This window comes from Triticum dicoccoides, chromosome 6B, assembly GCF_002162155.2.
Source record: "Triticum dicoccoides isolate Atlit2015 ecotype Zavitan chromosome 6B, WEW_v2.0, whole genome shotgun sequence".
NCBI classification, from domain to species: Eukaryota; Viridiplantae; Streptophyta; class Magnoliopsida; order Poales; family Poaceae; genus Triticum; species Triticum dicoccoides.
The window spans coordinates 532739695-532753895 of record NC_041391.1 but is presented as its reverse complement, the minus strand read 5'-3'; the positions used below and the strand labels follow the sequence as shown (position 1 = coordinate 532753895).

General features: G+C 46.8%; 1 protein-coding gene and 1 long non-coding RNA gene across 2 annotated transcripts in view; both read right to left on the bottom strand.

The window, feature by feature from the left end:
* Positions 1–9516, bottom strand: part of LOC119320118 (E3 ubiquitin-protein ligase SINA-like 10) — a 23315-nt gene extending 13799 nt beyond the window's left edge. Inside the window, exons 1-2 of the mRNA XM_037594242.1 lie at positions 9451–9516; positions 9093–9299 (exon numbers count right to left, since the gene is read on the bottom strand). Of these exons, the coding sequence (XP_037450139.1) occupies positions 9093–9299; positions 9451–9516 (273 nt within the window). The remainder of the gene's footprint in view (positions 1–9092; positions 9300–9450) is intronic.
* Positions 9517–13206: 3690 nt separating this feature from the next.
* On the bottom strand, positions 13207–14195 carry LOC119324557. The gene is made up of 2 exons (XR_005157026.1): positions 13609–14195; positions 13207–13531 (listed from the first exon to the last, which is right to left on the bottom strand). It is a non-coding gene; the product is annotated as an uncharacterized LOC119324557 (long non-coding RNA).
* Between the last annotated feature and the right edge of the window lie 6 nt (positions 14196–14201).

Here is a 14201-nt window from a genome sequence, read left to right as displayed (position 1 = left end):
GCCGGCGCCGCCCCGGCGTCGAGCTCGGCCGCTGCCCGCGCCCCGCTGGCTCCCTCGCCCCACCGCCGATCCGCCTCCCCTCCGGCCGGATCCGGCCCGATCCGGTCCGAGGCCGCCTCCCCGCGCCTCCCCGAACCCCTCCGGCCATCTTCTTCTCCGTCTCCGGCGAGATCCGCCGCCACCTCGCCGCGGTTGACTTTTTCCCCGGGGCGAGAAATCTGTTGTCCCCGAGATATTTAAATTATCATGTCATGTTCATCGCATCATATCTCTACATCGATAGCTCCGTTTTGTGCGTGTAATATGTCAAATTGTTCGACTCAATGAGTACTTCATTTCATTCCATTGCATCATATTCATTTGAGGTCATCTTGATGCATGTATCATCGTTGCAAGAGTGCTTCATAATGTTATTTGCTGTCTGTTAACAGAACATGCTCATTTGTCATTTTTTCCATGATTGATGTGTGCATCCTATGAGGTTGATGTCTACATGTGTTTTGAACTATGTCATGTCTTCTTTACAGAGGTGCTTACCATGTATTTTTGTGATCAATGTGGTGACTAGCACAAGCATGCAAACTAGGCATCGTGATGTTGCTGATTTTAGTCCCTATTCTGTTGTTATTTTGGTGCCATGTAAACTTGATGCTACAGAGAGATCCATGCATATTTTAAGATACTTCAGTAAGGATGTTTTGAACATAGGGTTATTGTATATCCATTCATGCCCCTGCTTGCAATTATGGAGTAGTCTAGCATGTCATTTTCGTGCTCTACTTTTGCTTCAAAATGTTTCCTGGCAGATTGTTCACATGTTATTCAATTTTGCCAAGGTTGTTGTAGTTGATCCTTGCATGCTACGAACTTGTTCTTGCCTTGGATTGTTTCATAAACATGTCTTCTTGCTGATGCTATGCTTATCTTGTCATGCAATGACTTCTGGTGAGTGAATCAAGCTTGTTAAGTAGTGTACTCGTTGTTGCTATTTTGCTAGGCTGAATCTGTTATTTCGTGATGTTATATAAACATGTTGCTACTAATCATTCTATACATAATCTGGACATGTTCACTAAATATGTTTTGTTCTACATGTCATGCTCTATCCATCCATGCGACTGTTTGCAATTATAGGTTGATGTAGCTTGTTGTTTCCTTGCTCCAAAGTTGCTTGATAATGTTGCTGTCAGCCTGTTAACATTAAGTTCAGTTGTTGCCATGTGTTTTGCTAGTGATCCATCCACCCTATGAACTTGATCTTGCCATGCTTAGCTTCATAATCATGTCTTCTTACTGTTGGTTGCCTTGCCATGCCATGTATTGCTCTGTAGTGAGTTTCACAAGCTCACCAACATGCCTTCATAATTCTGTTTCTGCCATGCTTGAATCTGTATTATAACTTGCCATGTTTACAATGGTGCCATCATATCTTCTGATCCTTTTTGGCTTATGGTCTGTAAGGGACTTTTGATCTATACTTTGAGTAGAATCATGCCATGCCTTTGTTTGTCATGATAAGTTCCTGTAATATGTTGTTTGATAGCTCTAAACATTGCAACTTGATGTTATTTTCTGCAAAGTCTGAACTGTTATTATTTGCAATCTTGTCATGTGTGTTTGAGTATGTTCTAGTGATTTCTGGAGATAGCTAAGTGTTCATGTTTTGTTATGCTTTACCTTTACATCATGCCCATGCCTTTTGTTTTCTTGTTGAGGTCCTGTAGCATGTTGTTTTGGTGCTTGCAATATGCCTAGTTGCTGTTTTGGACAGCTTGTCCTTTAAACTTGTATAGAGTGCATGTGTTGAACCGTTGCTCCGTTTTGAATGTGCTATATATGAAACTTGCTTAGAATTGCATGTAGTTTCATATTATCATGTTGCATTCATGTTTTGAGGTGTTTGCTTGATGTTTGTATGCATTCTGCATCAATGCCATGTTTAACTTGTGTTGCTCATATCTTCTAGGCCGTAGCTCCGAACTAAATGAATTTTATATGTAACTTGACTAGAATCTCGTGTAGATCATCTTGGTGCATCTTAACTTGCTATTTAACAACTTGAACATAAGGTTTATTCAGATCTGGACCAATTTCGAAATTTGCATATGAGGACTTACCGGAATTGTTATATGTTGTTCCCGGCCTCATTTAAACTTGCCTTGATGTGTTGCTCTTGTTTGCATCATCTCTTGCCATGAGTATCTTCATGCAGTCTTGTCATGCATCATGCTTGTTGTGCATCATGTCTTGTGTATGTGTGGTGTGTTTACCATGTTGTGTGCTTCTTCTCGATAGTTCCCGTTTCGTTGTGATCGTGAGGACTCGTTCGTCTACGCTTGGTTCAGCTTCATCTGTTCGTCTTCTTCATAGACTTGTTCTTCTTCCTTGCGGGACTTCAGGCAAGATGACCGCTACCCTGGATCTCACTACTATCATTGCTATGCTAGTTGCTTCGTTCTATCGCTATGCTGCGCTACCTATCACTTGCTCTTCAAGCCTCCCAAATTGCCATGTCAGCCTCTAACCTTTTCACCCTTCCTAGCAAACCGTTGTTTGGCTATGTTACCGCTTTGCTCAACCCCTCTGATAGCGTTGTTAGTTGCAGGTGAAGTTGAAGATTGCTCCATGGTGGACAGGATTTTGGTTGGGATATCACAATATCTCTTATATTATTAATGCATCTATATACTTGGTAAAGGGTGGAAGACTCGGCCTTGTGCCTGGTGTTTTGTTCATCTCTTGCCGCCCTAGTTTCCGTCATACCGCTGTTATGTTCCCGGATTTTGCATTTCTTACGCAGTCGGGTGATTTATGGGACCCCCTTGACAGTTCGCTTTGAATAAAACTCCTCCAGCAAGGCCCAACTTTGGTTTTACCATTTGCCTCACCACCACCTACTTTTCCCTTGGGAGTCGCGCTCTCGAGGGTCATATTTATTTTGTCCCCGCCCCCGGGCCAGTGCTCGTCGTGAGTGTTGGTCCAACCTGTCAGCCGCCGGTGGCCACCAGGGGCAACTCTGGGCTGGCCTACCGGAAGTTTGGACAATCCGGTGTGCCCTGAGAACGAGATATGTGCAGCTCCTATCGGGATTTGTCGGCAAAGTGGGAGGCTTTGCTGGTCTTGTTTTACCATTGTCGAAATGTCTTGTAAACCGGGATTCCGAGTCTGATCGGGTCTTCCAGGGAGAAGGTATATCCTTCGTTGATCGCGAGAGCTTATCATGGGCTAAGTTGGGACACCCCTGCAGGGTATAATCTTTCGAAAGTCGTGCCTGCGGTTATAGGCAGATGGAAATTTGTTAATGTCTGGTTGTAGATAACTTGACACCAGATCCGATTTAGAACGCATCAACCGTGTGTGTAGCCGTGATGGTCTCTTTTCGGCGGAGTCCGGGAAGTGAACATGGTTTCTGGGTTATGTTTGACATAAGTTGGAGTTCAGGATCACTTCTTGATCATTACTAGTTGACGACCGTTCCTTTTGCTCTCTTCTCGCTCTTATTTGCTTATGTTAGCCACCATATATGCTTAGCCGCTGCTGCAGCCTCACCATTTTACCCCTTCCTTTCCCTTTAAGCTTTGCTAGTGTTGATACCCATGGTAATGGGATTGCTGAGTCCTTGTGGCTCACATATTACTACAACAACAGTTGCAGGTACAGGTTTTGCGATGATCATGACGCGAGAGTGATGCTTGCTTGCGTTGAGTTCTTCTTCTGCTTCTTCTTCGATCAGGGGATAGGTTCCAGGTCGGCAGCCTAGGCTAGCAGGGTGGATGTCGTTTGAGTTTCTATTTGTGTTTCATCCGTAGTCGGATGATGCTCTTATGTAAGATGATGTTGTGTTCTGGTGGCATTGTATGCCTTATGTATGTATCCCCATCTATTATGTAATGTTGATGTAATGATATCCACCTTGCAAAAGCGTTTCAATATGCGGGTCTATCCTTGGTGGGACCTTCGAGTTCCTTTTGGATAGGGTCGCATATTGGGCGTGACACCGAGGTCGGGGTCGGGGGCGAGCGTCGGGTCGGGGGCGAGCGCTGGGGTCGGGGGCGAGCGCCGGGATCGGGGGAGAGCGACGGGGGAAGAGAGAGTCGGGATTTGGGGGGAAAAGGCGGGATGAAGCAGGGATAGTGAGAATTTTGAGTTAAGTGGACGTAGCAGCAGCGCGTTTGGACAAAACGCGCTGCTACTACCTTCAGTAGCTGTAGCGGTTTATATGAAATGCACTACTACTACCTTCAGTAGTTGTAGCGGTTTATACAAAATGCACTACTACTACTGCCAGTTTTCCTTTTTCTTTTCCTTTATTTTCTCCCACTTTTATTTCCCGAGAGCAGTGGACGAAGGGAGGGCGATATATATTGCATCATTTGATGGTTAAATATGTATGCAAAAAAGGAATATATATATATTACATCATTGGACCCATGCATAATGATGGCTAAGTGTGTATGCAAAATGGGAACATATATATATATATATATATATATATATATATATATATATATATATATATATATATTACATCATTTGACCGATAACATATGGTTCCTCAGCGCTGACGTTTTCGTTTTTGAGTCAGCTTCTTTCCCTTCTTGTTCATCAAAGAATAATTGAGCCCCTCATTGTGACTTTGCCTTTTCCATGGAGTATGATTTTCTTAGGTAATGTACTGTTGATTCTTCTTTTGACGTATACTTTATCATCATCGTCATCTTCCCTCATTGGGTTGCCGTACTGATCATAGTTTTCCTCGTTGGCGACTCCATCCATTCCAATGATGTTCCTTTTGCCTCTCCTCACGACAACACGACTGGGATTGCATGGGTCGGTTATGAAGAAGCATTGCGTCACGTGCTTAGCGTGTACCCATGGCTCGTTTTTTGCGATAGCGTTCACGGTAGCGCTCTTGGCGTCGGGTATACTCATGCTAGTGAAAATCTGGTTTTCTCTTTCGACATTCTTTGCCCATCTGACACGGAACATCATCGTGTTGTGCAGTCCAGAGTAGTCAAGCTCCCAGATCTCCTCGACCCTTCCTTAAAATCGTTCAGTTGCGCCGTTGTCGCTGCCGGTCATGCATTCCATCGTCACCCCTAAGTTCTGATCATCACTGTCCATATCTTTGGCCTCCGTGTAGAACGTGTATCCGTTGATATCATATGCCTGATAGGTTACGAGGTTGGGCGAGGGACCATGTGCTAAGGCGTATATGAGCAATCCGTCCTTAGAGCCCTCCTCCAGGGGATTAGCAATAATATGCTCTTTGAACCAATGTAGGAAAGTGGAGTTGTGCTCTCTAGTAACTTTGGCGTTCGTCCTGCATACCCCCCGGTCATGATACTTCTTTGCGATAATTTCTTTGTGCAGTCCCACGAAAGGATCTACCTCGTCTAGGTGTTGTAGCACTACCAAGTTTGCTCTGTCAAAGTTGCTGCGTCGATCTGAGTATGCCACATGCAGTTCCCTGCGACCGTTGCAGTGACCATCTCCTTCGAGCCTCCCATCGTGCTTGTTAACGGGCAAACCAACACTAACACCAGGCGGCTGGTCTGCACCATATAGAAAATTCTCACAGAAAGAGATGCACTCTTGTGCCAAATAGCCCTGGACGATGCTTCCATCCGGACAGGATATGTTACGAACGAATCCTTTGATGATCCCATTCATCCTCTCAAACGGCATCATGTTGTGCAGGAATGACGGCCCCAGGTCAATTATGTCATCCACAATATGGACACACAGATGCACCATCACGTAAAAGAACGCGGGTGGGAAGTACATCTCAAGCTCATTTAGTATCACAACGATCTCTTCCTGTAGCCTTCGGAGCTGCTTCACACTGATCGACTTTCGAGAGATGACGTCGAAAAAGTTGCAGAGACCAATAAGTGTGTCACGGACGTGCTTGTCCATTATCCCTCTAAGGGCAACAGGTAGTATCTGCGTCATCATCCCATGACAGTCATGAGACTTCATCCCGCTGAACCTTTTCTTGTCCATGTCTAGATATCTGCTTATCTTGCCACAGTAACCGGAACTAACTTTGACTCTAGTAAGGCACTTAAAGAATTGATTGATCTCAGCCTAACTTAAGGTGAAGCAAGAAGGGGGGCAATAATCCTCTTTCTTTATTTTCTTGCCCTTCTTCTCCCGTGCATGTGTCTCCGTCTCTGTCTCGTCTGATATTTTACGGGGCGGCATGTGTAGATCTTCCCTGATTTTCAAATCTTGCAAGTCTTTTCTTGCCTTCGGCCCATCCTTGGTCTTATCCGGCATGTTCATCAGTGTTGCGAGCAAGCTCTCAAGGACATTCTTACAGATATGCATTTGATCAAGGCAATCAGGTGTATCAAGTTTGTGCCAGTACTCCAAGTCCCAGAACACAGACCTCGTCTTCCATACCTTCAACAGCGGCTCCGACGCCTTTCTCATCGTCTTTCCCGACGCGGGGCACTCCTTCCAGTTTTTCAACAGCTCATCTATTTCAGCACCGCTCCGCTTACGTGGAGGTCCTCGATGCTCAGCGTGACCATTGAATAGATCTCCACGGTTTCTCCACGGGTCATCCTATTCAAGCCATCTTCAATGCCCCATGTACACGATTTTCCCAGACCTGCCATCTTTCCTTGACATTAGCTGCTGAGACGTCGTATCATCCATGCACCGTGTGCATCCGCAATATCCATGGCACACCTGGTCTGCCACATATCCGTAACCGAGATAGTCCTGCACTGTCGTGATCAGTGCGGCTCTCATGTTGAAATACTCGCCTTTGCTGGTGTCCCATGTCTTGGCCGGTGTTTTCCATAACATGTCTAACTCCTCTTGAAGTAGCTCCAGATACAAATTAATATTATTTCCTGGTTGTTTCGGCCCTTGAATAAGCATGCTCATGTGAATGTACTTCGATTTCATGCACAACCAGGGGGAGGTTGTACATCCATACAAACATGGGCCATGTGCTATGGTTGGTGGTATGGTTGCCAAACGGATTCATGCCATCGGTACACACGCCGAGCATGATGTTCCTTGCATCACATTCAAAATACCGATAGAAGCTGTTCAACGCTCTCCACTGGCTTCCATCCTTCACGTGTCTCAGCTTCGGATCATCTCCATCGTCGGGCTTCTTCCTCTTTGTGTGCCAGCGCATTAGCTTTGCTTCCTTGGGATCTACAAAATACCTCTGGAGACGGGGAGTGATCGGTAAGTACCATACAACTTTCTGGGGACATTTCTTCCCGGCCTTCTTGTATCGAGAAGCATTACACACCGGACAGCTTGTTTTTTCGCATGCTCCTTCCAATAAATTATGCAATCATTGATGCATGCGTGGTATCTAACGTGTGGCAGATCAAGAGGGCACACGATCTTCTTGGACTCATCAACACTAGTAGGACATAGATTACCCGCGGGAAGAACATCCTTTAGGTACTTGAGATGCTCATCGAGGCTAGTGTCGGTCCATTTGTTTTTAGCCTTCGTCTTCAGGAGTTGGAGCGTGAAACTCAAGCGGGTCACCTCAGGATTGCAACCATCATACAATGGAGTGTTCGAGTCTACCACCAGTTGCTCCAGCTTAGCCTCCTCTCTAGAAGCAGCTCTCTTAGTACTCGTCTCCTTGCGAAGCAATGCTTGAACATGAGGGCCCCGCACGATTGAACTTAGTACCGACGAACTCTCCTACATGTAGTCCATGTCGTTCTCTTCGCCGCCATGTCCGGCCCCTTCTCCTCCGCCATGTCCGGCCTCTTCCCCGCCGCCATTATCGATCATCTCTTCGTCTTGCCCCGTGTCATCATTGCCTGCCCCATAGGCATCCTCAACATCGTCATCCTCATCTTCAATTATCCACCGAGTATAGCCATCCATGAAACCAGTCATGAGCAGGTGCGCTTCGACACGACCATCGTCATGGGGGTCGAGCCAAACTATTCCTTTGCATTTTCAACATGGACATAAAACCTCTGTCCGGTTATTTTCTTTCATGTCCTGCACCGCCGACCGCAACCACCTGTCCACCATTGTTCCACTGACCATCGTCAACTCTGCACGGTAATAATAAACAAATTGATTATAAAAATGCATGCATGCATCAAAGTCATACAAAAATTCGGCATGACCTTCCATAAAAATAGGACATATATGGATATAGAGTTTGCCCGGAATTCGCCGAAACGGAAATAAATCGACATTTCGGCAAAACATAGGCAACTCAAAAGCACAATTTGGCGTCAACTCATGCCACACACACAATTTCCACAAACATATCACACACACATAAACATATTTCCATTTTGCAAAAGCATGAAATTTTCATCACCTCTATCTCGAGATCGAGCACACGGTGGAGATGATGTTGTAGGGAGATCAAAAGTGCACAAAGGTCTTCTTGACAAAGATAGATCTAGTTAGGGGGAAAATAGGTCACTTAACTAAATCCTACATCTACCTAGCTACCTAATTTGGGAGGAGACAACTTCAACTAGTGGAGGGGAAAGGAAAAAGAGAAAGGAGATACATTAATGGAGGTGGTGTAGTTAGGTGGAGTAATGAAGAGAGAGAAAGGTAGATAGAAGAGAGAGAGTAATGGGGGAGAAGTATTGAGGAAGAAGAAGAGTGAGAGTGGGAGCATGTGGGAGTTAGGGGAAAGGGAAGAGAGGAGGGGGAGGGGGAGGGACGGGTGGGGAAAAGGTGGTGGGTTGGTGCGGATTAGCAGTAGCGCGGGAGTTAAAACGCGCTGCTGCTAAGGAAGTAGCAGCAGCGCGCTTTGGGCAATGGCGCTACTGCTAACCGGGACAAAAAAGTGTGCCAATTTGAAATTTAGCAGCAGCGACCTCAGAAAAAGCGCGCTACTACTACATCCATAGCAGTAGCGTGGCTTGCGCACCGCGCTACTGCTAAATGGAGTTTGGTGGACACCGCCGGTCGATATTTGTAGCAGCGCGGTTTACACCGAGCGCGCTACTGCTAAAAACTTATTAGTAGCGAGTTTCCCGCACACGCGCTACTACTAATTAGCAGCTGCACTCCTTTTTGAGCCGCGCTGCTGCTAAGATTCAGTGTATAGGCTTTTCCCTAGTAGTGATGCTCTGGTGATCGGCGAGCTTCTGGTAAGTGACGTAGAGCCCACAGCCTTCGTGCGGGCACTCCACCCTCACCGATGAAAGGACGGTGTCCACCGTCGTGTTCTGCACGTTGAAGCCACCGCCATGCTCGCACTTCTGGCACTGCCGCTGGTTCCCGGGGCGCTCGACACGGCAGTCCGTGCAGGCCAGGTGCCCTCCCTTGCACTGCAGAAATCAATCGAATAGCACATCAATCACGAAACATGCACCTTGCTCAATCAGCCGAACGGACGAGGTGTATTCGAACCTCATACACTGGAGGCGTCAGGGGGCAGAGGTACAAGGGGCAGTGGAGCACGGTGAGGTCCATCGAGACCTTAGAGAGCTCCATCGTCGGGTCCTGTTCCATCTGCATGATCTCGCCCTCCTCGTGCACAACCATCTCTCGCTTGGGCCGAGGCATTACAAAGCTTTACCATCACATATTTTATACTACTTCAAGGTGCATTGAATCAACACATGCAAGTATCAAAAGGAGTGTCACGACATGCATGCATGTGTTGTAATTAATGCATCGGTAACCACAAATTATTGAAATATATCGAGTGCAGTGCTTTGATGTGTCGTGTCAACTCGTACATCAATGAGAAGTTTGATTATCCTCTCCCTCGCGGACTTAACTGTACCTGCCTTTGGCTGTATGACAGGTTGGTCACCCACCTGTCGGGCCCACCTGTCATACACGCAAAGCCAGGAGCGTCCCTCCCTCGCCCATGAGTGTGGTGGCTGGCAAGACTAGGAGAAGGTTTCGCTACACGCTCTCCCTCCCGCACGTGGTGGACATGCAGCAGTTCAATCGGTGTCAGATGGCCAGAAGCGTACTGTAGTACTCTTCTAGTGCAGTAGTACTGTTGCTCAACTTCCCGAAGAGGCGAAGAGCCAAGTGCAGCCCGGACGCTCGTGTGGTAGTTTCATGTGTAGAGTACTAGGATAGCGTGTACCGTGCCTGTAAGCTTAAAATCATTGGGGTCGGCTCAATGCTATGTGGCCGTCTCAAAGTTTTTTTAAGAAAATTAAAATAGTCTTCTGGACCTACCTGTCACCCTGATGATTATAGTTTGCACGCTTGAGGGAGTCCTGGATTAGGGGGTCCTCGGACAGCCGGACTATATACTTTGGCCGGACTGTTGGACTATGAAGATACAAGATTGAAGACTTCGCCCCGTGTTTGGGTGGGACTCTCCTTTGCGTGGAAGGCAAGCTTGGCAATTCGGATATGTAGATTTCCTTCTCTATAACCGACTCTATGTAACCCTAGTCCCCTCTGGTGTCTATATAAACCGGAGGGTTCAGTCCGTAGGACAACAACGATCATAATCATGGGCTAGCCTCTAGGGTTTAGCCTCTACGATCTCGTGGTAGATCAACTCTTGTAATACTCATATAATCAAGATCAATCAAGCAGGAAGTAGGGTATTACCTCCATCGAGAGGGCCCGAACCTGGGTAAACATCGTGTCCCCCGCCTCCTGTTACCATTAGCCTTAGACGCATAGTTCGGGACCCACTACCCGAGATCCACCGGTTTTGACACTGACATTGGTGCTTTCATTGAGAGTTCCACTGATTCGTCACGATAAGGCTTGATGGCTCCTTCAACCATCTTCAATGATGCGGTCCAGCGTGAGGTTTTCCTTCCCGGACAGATCTTCGTATTCGGCGGCTTCGTACTGCGGGCCAACTCGCTTGGCCATCTGGAGCAGATCGATATCTACGCCCCTGGCCATCAAGTTAGGTTTGGAAGCTTAAACTACACTGTCGACATCCGTGAAGACTTGATCTTCGACGGATTCGAACCCATGCCAGGTGCGTCGAACGGTCACGACGAGCATGACTTAGATCTACCATCGGACGGTGTTCGGGAGATCACACTTGCGCCTGCCCCAGCCTTCAATCCGGAGCGGATCATGCCATCCAAGGACGGGTGGATGGACCCCGCCAAGGAGGCCGCACCCTCAGCGGCGATAGAGGCGAACACTTACCTCATCTCCTATGAGGCCGGTGTCATCGGACCCTCGGACTCGTCTCCGGCTACAGGCTCCGAATCGCGTGCATCCGTGCCTATCGAATCTGATTGGGCACCGATCATGGAGTTTACCTCCACGGATATCTTTCAGCACTCACCCTTGGGCGACGTGCTAAATTCATTGAGGTCTCTCTCCTTATCAAGAGACTCTTGGCTGAACTATGTCCGGCTGGAGTGGGATGCGGACGATGAAGAAATTCATTCCCCACCCACCACCCATTTAATAGCCATTGTCGATGTCTTAACCGACGTGCTTGACTTCAACTCCGAAGACATCGACGGTATAGACGACGATGCAGGAGAAGAACAAGAACCACCGCCCACAGGGCGTTGGATAGCCACCTCATCATATATATATATGTATATATATATATATATATATATATATATATATATACATATATATATATATATATGTATATATATATAGACAGACGGTCTATTCTGCTAATATTAGCAGAATAACTATTCTGATAACACTTCCGAACTGCACGCTCAATGCAAGTGCACGTCATTGTTTGAACCAAACGTGCTGCAGTACTCAGGCGAGTGAACTTCTCGTCGCAAAAAAACTGCACACAGTGTTTTTTCGGTAATGTTTTTGCTTCATTTTTTAAACCGTATGTCGGAACGAGGCGTGTAATATATCGTTGAAAAACTATGGATTAGACGCAACTCCGCCCTGTTGAACACTTTTTGAGATTCCTTGCGGTTTAAGAGCAGTTTTAAAAACGGTGCGGCGGACGACGAGTGGCAGCAAGCGTATTTTCACGAATTTTTCTAAACCCCTTGTCAGAATGAAGCAAATGATACACCGTTGGAAAATATCGTCGAGGCGCATCTTTTTCACATATATTAGTTTCTCTAATTCATTACGGTTTAAGAGCAATTTTAATTTTAGTAAATCATGGAATTCTGTTTTTTCAAATTTTTTGAAATTTTCGGTACTATTTTTGCTCTAGTTTTTGAACCGTTTGTCGAAACAAGGCATGTGATACGCCGTTGGAAAGATACGGGCAAGGTGCAACTTTCATACATTGAATTGTTTTTGATATTCCTTACAGTTTTTACTTAATTTTGAAAATGGTGTGGCTGACCATGAGTGACAGCGGCTGTTTTTGCCAAATTTTCACAAACCGCTGATCGAAATTACTCAAATGATACGGCATTGGAAAGATATCGACAAGACACAACTTTTTCATGTAGATCGCTCTCTCTAATTCTTTATGGTTTAAGGGCAGTTTTTAAATTATCAAAACACGGACACTGTTTTTTCGCGACACCAAAATGGTCGTGTGTACTTCATCAGATAGTAAAATGCACTGCTTTAGACTGAAAACCGCACTACACTAGACCTTCAAGTAACCTGCATTATTTCATAATTGCATTTTGTTTTAAATGGAGTGTACCGAAGAGTTCTTCGTAGTGGACTTTTTTTAAGACCAAAGTGCATAGCATTTGGATGTTTTTTAAATACATTTTGGTTTAAATGGAGTGTACTGAAATGTCCTTCGTATTGGACTTTTTGTAAGATCAAACTGCACTGATTTTGCATATTTTTTAAAGAATTTTGTACAAAATGGAGTGTAGTGAAGAGTCCTTCATAGTGGACCTTTTTTAAGGTCAAAGTGCACTGCATTTGCGTGATCTTTTAAGTGCATTTTGTTTTGAATGGAGCGTACTGAAAACTACTTCCTAGTGGGCTTTTTATAAGACAAAAGTGCACTGCATTGGCATGTTAAGTGCATTTTATTTTGAATTGAGCGTCCTTAAAACTACTTCCTAGTGGGCTTTTTATAAGACAAAAGTGCACTGCATTGGCATGTTTTTTAAAATGCATTTTGTTCTAAATGGAGTGTATTGTAGAGTCCTTCATAGTGGACATTTTTTTAGATCAATGTGCACTACATGGGCTACATCCACCGAAAAATATTTGACCGTACCACACAACCACACGAACTGCATGGCTACATTGCCGTCCACTACACCAAATTCAGCACTCAAACACCATGAGCTATAAACCGCACTGCCAATGCATAACCAAAACTGAATGTAATAACATTATTTTGCACTGGAGAAACTTAGCCAGAGTGCAATTTCTGAAGTTTCTGAATATACAAAAAACTCCAAACTGCACTGCAACCTTTGAATGGGTAAAAACTCCAAACTGCACTTCCCCACCTTTCACGTCCCTATACTTACACACTACCGCACTGCACATCGGCGTGCTGCGAGCTGCACGGGCTGGAAACAAGTATAGGGGGTGACTCCAGCGGCGTGGACTGCACCGTTGTGGACGGCGACATAGCAGGTGGCGGACTGCAGCGGCGCGAGGTGTGCACTGCACATGGCAGAGGTGGAATGGTGTTGACCTGGGTAGCAATCATCATCGTGCTGGTCATCCATGATTTCGTTGCTACAGAGGAGGGACGGGGGTTGGCGACTTTACCTTCATATTGCGATCACATCTAGTCATCGCCTTGCAGTACAGGAAGATGGGAGGCAAGGACTGTATGGAGAGGAGGAAGCTGGGCACCAACAGGGGACAATGCCCGACGCCGACGCCCACCACCCAGATCGGGGAGGGGGAAGATGGCGGCAGGGTCATCCCGCAGGTACAACAGGCGGGCTCCGGGGTGGCCGTGTAGGAGGAGGGTGGCGCCCAGGCCTCGCCGGTGAGGAAGAAGAGAGCCGGCTGCTCTCCTCCATCGGCTGGATCGATGGGTGATTGGGAGGATGGAGAGGTGGGGCGCCGACGCGGTTCCACGGCGGCAGCCACGTGCCGGAGTTGGAGTAGTGCGCGAGTGCAAGGCAGGTGACAAAGGGGGAGCTCGGGGGAGGGGATTCCACGACGGGGACCTTGCGGCAAGGCCGGGCCGTCGCCTCGGCGGTGCTGCGGGTCGGAGGTGCGCGGGGGAGATGCAGGAGCACGGCCGGGGAAGCCGATGGCCTGGAGGAGTAGGAGGTGGTGTGGCGTGGGCCGGGAGGAGGAGGAGACGGGGCGGCGCCCGCCTGGAGGAGTAGGAGGTAGGGTGGCGCGGG